The 10,817-nt window shown below is 44.0% G+C and overlaps 1 protein-coding gene across 1 annotated transcript; it reads left to right on the top strand.

The window, feature by feature from the left end:
• The first annotated feature begins 67 nt into the window (after positions 1 to 67).
• On the top strand, positions 68 to 10,372 carry PTTG1 (PTTG1 regulator of sister chromatid separation, securin). Its single transcript, XM_070735898.1, has 6 exons — positions 68 to 175; positions 3,740 to 3,841; positions 4,832 to 5,001; positions 8,952 to 9,042; positions 9,689 to 9,838; positions 10,215 to 10,372. The coding sequence occupies exons 2-6, from the start codon at positions 3,760 to 3,762 to the stop codon at positions 10,286 to 10,288; spliced, it is 567 nt and encodes a 188-aa protein (XP_070591999.1). The 5' UTR covers positions 68 to 175; positions 3,740 to 3,759; the 3' UTR covers positions 10,289 to 10,372.
• The last annotated feature ends 445 nt before the right edge of the window (positions 10,373 to 10,817 follow it).

Here is a 10,817-nt window from a genome sequence, read left to right as displayed (position 1 = left end):
GCGGGCGTAGCCTCCAGTTCTCTCTCGCCCCCATTGGTTTAAAAAGGGAGTCAATCATTAGTTGTAACCTCTCAAAAAACGAGGCGCAACAACCAATCAGGAACCACATTAATAATTTTTAAAAGTCCGTTAGAGGAAAGCCGTGGTGTAGGTGCTACACAAAGTGTTTGTCCAGGTAATGAATCGGCAAGGGGATGGTGGATGTGGAACTTTTTTCCCCATGGCAGTTTAATTTTCGTTTGTTTGTTCCTACCTATTAGGTTTTAAAAGTTAGGTCTGTTGCAATAGTAAAAACTGCAAGCCGTAGTTTAGAGAGAAGCGGGGTGGTTTATCTTTTGTCATTGCTGAAACTTGTTTTCGTTTTAAACTCGTATATGCTTTCTACGGACGTGTACCGAAATTCTATTGATACCCTTCTAAAACCAATTCTAGAAGAAGGTTTATTAATGAACGTAGAAATGCCGCCTCTACGAGTATTAAATTGAAATAACTGATACATAAAAGCTTCTATTCTGTTTATAGGTAGCAGCAGAGAGCAAGATATGCTGACTTCTATAGTGCATGCACATCACAAATTCATATGGAATAATATCTTTGTTGTAGAACTAACAAAAAATGTCGGTTTAGAACTTCATGAGACATGATATTAGCGGATGAGGGATATTAGGGGATACCAGGGGATGAGGGAGTACTGTCTTTTATTAAAAGGCTAGTTGTTTAAACTACAAAGTATTTAATTAAAAGGCTAGTTGTTTAAACTACAAAGTATTTAATTCAAAGTGAGATAAGAAACTTTAGATTCTTGAATATAGATGTTAGGAAGACTATGAATTGAGACAAGTAGCATTTTAAAATCAAACTAATGGCTATATTTAGTGTAGCCTATACATTTCGAATTTTACTTATTCAACTATAACTCCTGATTTGGTGTAAATAAGTCTCCTGTTAATGAGCTTGAAACCCAGTTTTTTCATCAGAATGTTTATGGAACCAAAATGGAAGTGGATTGTAACTGCCTACTTTTGAGATCTCAGCGTATCTAACAATACTGATGGTTTTTATATAAGTGTAAACTTGATCTGATTTTCCTTAGTTTTGAGCCCAAAGTCAGCCAAGTCCGTTTCCTAAGGCATATGTATCCACAAATGGCATTTTAACAGACTAGTCAAAATATTTTCTAGCTCTGTTGAAATTAAGACAGTACAATTTATTTACTTGTTTTACTGTTAAATCAAGAAATTATATACCGTGTTTCCCCGAAAGTAAGACAGTGTCTTACTTTCTTTTTATCCCCAAAAGCCCCACTATGTCTTACTTTCGGGGTATGTCTTATATTGTCCCGGGCACCGGGGCCGGCTCGCCTTCGGGCTTCGGCCCGGGTGAGGCCTCTTCGGGCGCCGGAGCCGGCGGCGACTTCCTGACGCGCTACCGGCTGGTGTCATCTAAGCTCTGCTGTGCCCAGAACTTGGGACATTCGGTGGGCGAGGCGGCGGCCCTGGCCGAAGCGTCGGAGCAGTTTGCGGCGCTGGCGAGGGAGCTGCGCGCCCAGGAGAGTCTCCCTTATGCAGCCTGGTGCCAGCTGGCGGTGGCACGCTGCGCCTAGAGCTTGGGCCACCCGGTGGGCGAGGCGGCGGCCCTGGCCGAAGCGGTGGAGCAGTTCGCGGCGCTGGTGAGGGAGCTGCGCGCCCAGGAGAATCTCCCTTACGCAGCCTGGTGCCACCTGGTGGTGGCGCGCTGCGTAAGGGAGACTCTCCTGGGCGCGGAGCTCCCTCGCCAGCGCCACGAACTGCTCCGCCGCTTCGGCCAGGGCCGCCGCCTTGCCCGCCGGGTGGCCCAAGCTCTGGGCGCAGCGCGCCACCGCCAGCTTGGGCCACCCGGCGGGTGAGGCGGCGGCCCTGGCCGAAGCGGCGGAGCAGTTCGCAGCGCTGGCGAGGGAGCTGCGTGCCCAGGAGAATCTCCCTTACGCAGCCTGGTGCCAGCTGGCGGTGGCGTGCTGCGTAAGGGAGACTCTCCTGGGCGCGCAGCTCCCTCGCCAGCGCTGCGAACTGCTCCGCCGCTTCGGCCAGGGCCGCCGCCTCGCCCGCCGGGTGGCCCAAGCTCTGGGCACAGCGGAGCTTAGATGACACCAGCCGGTAGCGCGTCAGGAAGTCGCCGCCGGCTCCGGCGCCCGAAGAGGCCTCACCCGGGCTGAAGCCCGAAGGCGAGCCGGCCCCGGTGCCCGGGACAATATAAGACATACCCCGAAAGTAAGACATAGTGGGGCTTTTGGGGATAAAAAGAAAGTAAGACACTGTCTTACTTTCGGGGAAACACGGTATATAATTTCTTGATTTAACAGTAAAACAAGTAAATAAATTGTACTGTCTTAATTTCAACAGAGCTAGAAAATATTTTGACTAGTCTGTTAAAATGCCATTTGTGGATACATATGCCTTAGGAAACGGACTTGGCTGACTTTGGGCTCAAAACTAAGGAAAATCAGATCAAGTTTACACTTATATAAAAACCATCAGTATTGTTAGATACGCTGAGATCTCAAAAGTAGGCAGTTACAATCCACTTCCATTTTGGTTCCATAAACATTCTGATGAAAAAACTGGGTTTCAAGCTCATTAACAGGAGACTTATTTACACCAAATCAGGAGTTATAGTTGAATAAGTAAAATTCGAAATGTATCCCAGCAACCGACCCGCTTCCTTGACACGCGTCTGGAGGGGAGGAGCCGCTCTGCGCAGTTGGGCAGCCCCACCTGCCTGCCGGAAAGGAGGCGGGCAAAGGAGGTCGCAGCTCCAGCCGCCCGCTCGGCTCGCTTCGGACCAGCGCCGTCCTTTGCTTTGCCAAGCCGGGGAAGAGGCGGTGGCGGCGAGGCATAGGACGGCGCTGGTCTGAAGTGAGCCGAGCGGGCGGCGGCTTGCAGCGAAGGCGCTCGTCCCAGCAACCGACCCGCACCGAGGGAAATCCTTTGTGCCTTGCCGCCGAGCTTTCCCACCTGCTCGGCGGCCGCAAGCCTCTCCCTGCCACCGCGCTGCCGAGGGAACCACCGCCAGGGCTGCTGCCGCGCTGCCGAGCAGATCAGCTGCTGGGCGGCCGAAGAAACCTTCCCTGGGTCTTCCCGATGTCATCGGGCTCCCCCCCCCCGCAATACCCCCGTGTTTCCCCGAAAGTAAGACATATGTATTGCTTTCGGGGTACGGCTTATATTAGCCGACCCCCCTGAAACCCCCGATACGTCTTACAATCAGGGGTGTCTTACTATCGGGGAAACACGGTACGTATAGTGCAAGTAGTAGATGGGAGACTCTTCTCCAAATCGGGAAGAAACAATTCTAAAGTCACATTTTCAAATTGTCAAAGCCAAAAATGTATTTCCTGTAAAAAGAATAGGTGAATCTTGTATAGAATTCTCAGCCACCTGAGTCAATTTAAGACAGTTTGAACTAGGATAACTGCCTTGGTTCTGAAAGATTCTGAGTTAGAAGCTGCTGTCCTAGCTATGGAATTTTCTAGGACTAGGATGTCAAACGGACTGCGTCATGATGGTATCACATGGCGTATCAAGACTTCCCCCCCCTTCGTTAAACCGGGAGTGGGCATGGCCAGCATGATGCATCCGGCCCACCAGCCAGGAATTTGACAACCCTATTTTTGGAGAAGAGTACAATTGCAGTCTTTTCTTGATGTGAGAGCTTTAGACAATAAACTTAGATGTCCTATAATATTGTGGGTATTTGTTTTAAGGATCATTTGATGCCATAGAAATGTCAACACATATCTTCATAGACAAAGAGAACGGAGAAACCGGCAGCACTACTGCTACCAAGGATCGACTATTTGCACCTTGTGAGTTTGCATTTATATAATACAGCTGTAATCTAAATGAGCAAAAAAATCTTTCTCTAAAAAGGCTCACAAAACATATGAATTGATTTGGATGCTTTCTGATCAGAATGATTTCTTACTTTAAGAGGATGGAAGATGAAGAGCTACCTAAGTATGGTATCAGTGTGGCTATTGTGTAATGGAAAGCACTGACAAAAGAGCCAGTCTTGGGATTATAGGTATAACTTGGTGATGTAACTTGTGAAAATAGAAGATTGGGAAGAAAAAGAAATGAAAAGTAGCCATCGACCTTTTTACTTTCTAACATATATGCCCACTATTCTATTAGATTATAATGTTGCATATCCTGAAAATGTCTGCCATCTCGCAGACTCCCCCTTCCCTCCGCTCTATCCTATATTCCCCTTTACCTACATTTCCTTTTTCGTTTCTTATTTCTCTCTTCTCTTCTATTTCTTTTCGCATTTCATAGATTCACTACTTTATTATATACTGTGCACATGCATTTTATATCTTTTGTAATGTAATTGTGGTCACAGTACATTGATATACACTACTTTATGTATACCTGTAGTTTAAGATCTGTTTTTTATTATGTAATGCCTTTCTTTTCCCTTCCCCTTTATTTCTATTACCCCTCCCCACCCTTTTTAACTATTTAAATTCAATAAACTCTTTTTTAAACAGAAAAGTAGCCACCTTTTTGCTTTGTGTGGATTCTGTCATGAATGGATAAAGCTGACGTAAACTGCAGGATATTGTCTTAGTTTACTAGACAGCAATTTTTTATTAAAATTACTGCCTAATGGATATAAATACCAATGTGGTTGTACGGATTTCTCCATAGCCGTATTCTGAGTTATCCAGTTGTATGCTTTTAATGCATTTGGGGATGCTAAACCTGTATTAGAGGAAAAACTACTTAAATGAAGAAATGTTGGAATATAAGACCTAAATTGCATTGTATAACAGGAATTTCCCCCTCTATAGCAAAAGCGTTTGGAGAAAGGTCTCATCCTAAAACCCCTCTTGTTGGAAGGACAGCCAATGTGAATCTAACAGATTCTCAATCAGTCAGGAAGGCTCTGGGAAATTTGAACAGACCTCAAGCAATAACAAAGGGTCAGTTCCCTAAAGGAAAAAAGTTCTTGTCAAAAAAGGTTGGTAAAGCTAATTTTCTGTTGGATGCTATTGAGATGCTCAGACAGAAGAAATGAGCAGTGTTTGTGTTAAACAACTTAGAACAGGGGTCGACAAAGTTGTTCAGAATCTAGGAGCCAGCCAAAAAATTTAGGAGCCAGAATTTTTTTTAAGCAAACTTGGTTTTTTGCCGAGTCTCCACCTGACATCGCTTTCACCCCCCTCCCCCCCGGCGCAGGCCTGGCTCCGCCGAGCCGGCTCTGCTGTACTCCCGTCGGGATCCGAAGGGAGACCGTTAGTCAGAAACCGAAACAGAGAAGAAGGAAAGGGAGACCGGGCCGGGGACGCGGGTGAGGGGGGGGAGGGGGGAGGAGGGGTTACTGGTCGGAAGTCACCGCGCACGCGGCCGGAGGAGGAATGAACAAAACCTCACGCCGGGAGGGGAGGGGCTTCCGCTTCTCTCCGAAGGCGGGTGAGCGGCCAAGATCGGAGCGTCTGTGTGCGGTGGGGGGGAGTGAAGGGGTTCGAGTAGGAGGCGGAATGGAGGCAAGGGGGGGAGGGAGAGACGCACGCAAGCGCAGGGGACGCTGGGAAAGCAGCTCGCTCCGAGGTTGATGGGCGGAGCTACGGAAGCCAAGATGTACCATTTCTGGGCGTAAACACAAGGCGGGAAAAATATACTGTATACCAGTGATTTTCAACCTTTTTTGAGCCGCGGCACACTTTTTATATTTACAAAATCCTGGGGCACACCACCAACCAAAATGACACAAATCTAATAAATAAATAAATAAATAAATAAATAATAAATAAATAAATAAATAAATACATACATACATACATAAATAACCCCCTCATATATACAATCCCATGTAACATCCCCTTATAAATACAGTCAATCATCAATCATCCCTCCTGAAATTTATACCACTGTCTCATTTATGGGTACTTCTCCTGTCTTTCCCCCTTTTCTCTCTCATGTTTCTCATTTCTCTCTCTTCCTCCCTTTTTCCCTCATTCCTTCTCCCTCTCACTTCTCCTCTTTTTCCATCCCTGTCTCTCTCCCCCCCAAAACCAGTTGAGGGCTGGGTTTTTTTTCTCTTTTATCCTTTTCAAAAACAGGTGTGGGCTGGGGGGGGGGTTTTCTTATTATTTGGATGCTTTTTACCATATGCTTCAAGAATCACCTCTCTCTCTCTCTCTTTTGTTTCTCTCTCCTCTCATTCTCTGCCTCAATCATTTTATCATTTCTCCTTTTTTCTCCCCTTTTTGTTCTCATTTCTCTCACTCTCCTTTCCTCTCCCTATCTGTCTTGCTTTCTCTCTCTCTTGCTATCTTTTTCTCTCTCTTGTTCTCTTATTTTCTCTCTCTCATGCTTTCTCTCTCTTGTTCTTTCTCTCTCTGTTGCTCTCTCTCTTATTTTCTCTCTCTCTCTCTCTTTCCTTTCTCTCATTCCCTCTTTCTCTCTATCCTTTCTATCTCTCACTCTTTCCTTCTCTCCCTCCCTTTCTCTCTCTTTCCATTCCCTCTTTCTCTCTATCCTTTCTATCTCTCACTCTTTCCTTCTCCCCCTCTCTTTCTCTCTCTTTCCTTTCTCTCATTCCCTTTCTCTCTATCCTTTCTATCTCTCACTTTTTCTTTCTCTCCCTCCCTTTCTCTCTCTTTCCTTTCTCTCATTCCATCTTTGTCTCCTGGGGCTGACTGCGCCTGCCCTGCACCCCCCACCACGGAGGGAAAGCATTTGGCATCGGCACCGCCAAACCCCCCCCCCCTCCACAAGCAGCAAAAGCCTCTGCGACTGAGCCGGAAGGCAAACGGTGCACCCCGCCGCTTAGGCTTTTGCTGCTCCTGGGGGGGGGAGGATTTTCTCCTCCCCGCCCCCCCGGCAGCCAAACGTCGCTGGTGCAGGAAAGCAGCGTGTTAAAAGGCGCGCTGCTTTCACGGAAAACAAACCCGGCTTTCCTGGCAACGGAGGATGACAAGCAGGAAGAAGCGGGGTGGAGCAACGCCAGGCTCAAGCAGGCAGCTTCCGCGCGTTTCTTTCAGCGGAAGAGGAGGAGAGGGAGCGGATCGGGTGGGCGGGGGCAGCGCCTTCTACTGCCGGCGCCTCCCCGCCCCCGCCCCCCCCAGGCAGGCAGGGGAATGGGAACTGCGCGCCCATGGAAAAGGGCACGCAGGGGGGTATTTTGGGGTGTGCGGGTAGCGGCGGCGGGCAATAGCCGGGGGGCGGCTTCTGCAAGTGGGAGCTCCAGGGCTGAAGCCTCAGCCCTGGAGCTCCCACTTGCAGGAGCCACCTCGCGGCATGCCGCGGCACACCGGTTGAAAAACACTGCTGTATACACATACAGTACAGCAGGCAACATTTTCTAGGCGCCAGACAACATTTTCTAGGCGCCACTGGCGACCAGGCGCCTGGGTTTGTCGAACCTTGACTTAGAATAATTTTAAATGAAAGAATTAATAGAAAGCATAAATCCCAATTTATAGAAGTTGAATAAAAAGCTTTAGAGGTGTCTCCTAATCTGCTATGTATAGCATTCAAGTAGCTGTTAAAAAAAAGAAATATCTTGGAAGCTGATGGACAGCCAGAAATGCAATACAACAGGACTTCTATGCCATTCCATTGGAAGGGAAATGAAATTGATATCTACATGATTAATTTGGGGGTGGGGGGAGAGAGTGAAAGGAAAGATAAAACAAATAGATCAGGACAAAGATGATATTTGAGACTAAACAGAAGGGAAGGGCTTCAGTAATCTGAAACTGAAGGGAAGCAGAAACCAATTTTAGAGGAATGATCTGGTCAGAGAAATTGCTTGCCCTACAATTCAAGAAGATTGATTAAGCCTAACAAAAGTTATAGTATGCATATATATGGAGAAGGAAAACAGAGATCCTATGTAGTTAGGTTTACTTTACCCTTATCAGGTCCTGTTGGTGAATTCTAATACCGAAAAAACTATTTTTTTCTCTAAACAGCAAGGTTTTGTTTTGATGCAAAGCTTCAAGGTCAGGCTAGATGCTGATGACTATTCAGGAATATCCATATAGTTTCATTTTTAACATAATAGGCATAGTTTCCTATTTTGTTGTTGATATTGGAAGGCCTACTCTTGGTATTTGCTTATCCATGTCCTAATCAGCTATTCCCCCTCTTAGCTTTTTGATAACCAAGTTATCTAGGTATTGTTTATACATTTTAGGTCCAGGAACTGAGGGCCAGAATGTTTTCTTTTGCATATCATTTGGGGATTAACTATTCCTAATGAACCGGATTTCTTAAAATATTAAATTAAATTTCACTCTTATTCTTTCCTTTGGTTTATTGGAATATATAAACGAATGATTGTCAGGTTGCATATTTAATGAAAACATGAATTACTGCTAACAATATTAAATATAATTGCTACTATTTTACATCGTTAAGCAGTGATTTAAGACTTGAAATGGGTAGTTTGCATCCACAGAGACAATGTGAGGGAATTCTTGGTAGGGATAGTAATTCTGTATACATTCTACCGTATATTCTACAAAAGCCTTTGACCACAGGTGGTGAAGTGATTCCATAAAAAAGCATTTGAGTTCTGAATTTAATCTCTGGCATCTTTGCATAAACTCAGTTCCCAACCGGGGATGCTCACAAGGAGTTTAGAAGTTTCAAAATTATAGTGTATATGCATGCATATAATTTTTTAAAACATGATGCGAGAATATATCAAGCATTCTAGGGTCGTGGGCTATAGAAAAAGTTGGGAACCCTGATGTAGAGGAATAAAACTTCTACCTGGAAGATTGGAGCTGACGCTTATAGTATGGGTCTTGACTATAATGGGACATTGTGGGCTAATAACCTAAACTAGTAACTCTGGAATGAAACAGCTTCTTATATAACCCAGATATTTATGTGCTACAATCTTTAAACTTTTCTTGAGATGGTGTTCTAACTTTTAAAAAAAATATTCTTACTTAGGCAAATGAAAATACAAGCAGAACTGAAGTCAACAATATGATCCATGAAGAATGTACAGAGAAGGAGAATCTTTTTTCTTATAATCCTCTAGGTAATGCTCCAAAATGAAAGAGCTTCAGCTTTTTTGGCAACAGAGGACTCATCATTGAATAATCAGGTTTCATAAATAAACAACTGGACAATAAAATGTGATACCACTGGCATGTCATCCAATATATAGTAAAGTCAGTGATGAGCTACCAAAATTTTTACTACCACACTATGGGCGTGTCTTATGCATTTTGTTTCAACATTTTTCAGTGCAAATTGGATGCTCTGGAGCTCCATTTTTGCTATCCCACTGCATTCTCCCCTGTCCAGGCAGTAGCCCACCCCTGATTATCTGCTATATAATGTGTATGTACACACACACACATACACACACACAGCTCTTCTAAAATTATACACATTCAAACTCATTTACTGCGATAGGAAAAACATACCCAGAGCCCAGAAAGGGGGGGGGGGGGGGATCAAAATTTTGCTACCGGTACGACGTACCTGACCGTACCCGTAGGAGCCCATCACTGAGTAAAGTAGACTCCATTCTTGGTCCAGGTTAATAAAGATAATGAAAATTTAGCAGTTATATTTACTAAATTTAAGCATGATTTTAACCAGGTTTATCTCACCCATGCTTAAGATCAAGTAGGGAGTTGCATTTCATTATATTTTGTTCTAATGTTTTCCATTAATAGATTTTGAAAGTTTTGATGTTCCTGAAGAGCACCGGCTGAGCCACATGTCTTTGACTGGAGTTCCTCTTATGACATTTGATAGTGCGCCTGATAGATTTGCAAGCAGCATCCCTCTGCCTGAAAAACAACCTTTAATTTCATGGGACTATGGTAAATAGTTAAATTATATTCAGAAAACCCAGCAGCTGTAATTTTTTTTCTTTAACTGCCTTGTTTAATCTGGGGTCTTCAAGATGTACTGAAACCATAATTTCTAGTCTTGCTAGCTATTTCTTAGTCATGTGGGTTAATAATTTTGTAAACTGAAGTCCTAAAATAATCTGAAGGCACCTGGTAAAGAAGGGCTAGAGCTAGTAGAACGAAAAGGGGTAACAACTATAGTATTTAGGAATTATTCAGCAACGGCTATTTTAGAATGACTAAGTAAACACACTTTTTAGTCACTTTATAAAAATACCTGAAATTAGAGCTAAATCAGAGAATATGACTGACTTGAGATATTATATATTTTTCTATTTTTATTTAGATTGTCTGCAGTCAACTAAGGATTTCCTGGCCACTCTGGATGAAATAGTAATTGATCTTCCCCCTTCCTTGTAACAAGTAAACAAGCTATATTTTAAAGTTGCATTTTGAACAATATTTTGTTTCAATGTTATAATAAATAAATTGTAGTTTTAAGTACCTGTGGTTGTAATTCTTATTTTGTTTAACTGCTGGTAGATATCATAATAAATGAAATTATTTATTTACCATTCTTACCCCAAAGAAAGAAAATTTTGAATTTAAGATGCACCCCACAAAGGAGAATATAAAAAGCAAACATCAAACAAACCTGTTTTTCAGAAGCAGGGTTTGTAGCCAATTGTCCATTCCCCCTTTACTTTAATATCTTCCAACTTCAGCATACATAAAAGGATTTCTCCTATCATATTTACAGGTAATAAGTTGGGAACAAATAACTTTTTCTATAGGGCAATGATGGCAGATGCCGAAAGTGCATATGCATGTGCTATTATTCACCCATAATTCAATGCCTGCGATGGCGAAAATGGCCTTCCCCGTCCACCTGGATGTCCTCTGGAGGCCTGAAACAGCACATTTCTCAAACTGGTGAGCCCGTTTTTCA

The sequence above is a fragment of the Erythrolamprus reginae genome, chromosome 2 (assembly GCF_031021105.1).
Source record: "Erythrolamprus reginae isolate rEryReg1 chromosome 2, rEryReg1.hap1, whole genome shotgun sequence".
Taxonomy (NCBI): domain Eukaryota; kingdom Metazoa; phylum Chordata; class Lepidosauria; order Squamata; family Dipsadidae; genus Erythrolamprus; species Erythrolamprus reginae.
The sequence above is the reverse complement of the archived record's forward strand: the minus strand, read 5'-3'. Positions and strand labels throughout refer to the sequence as shown.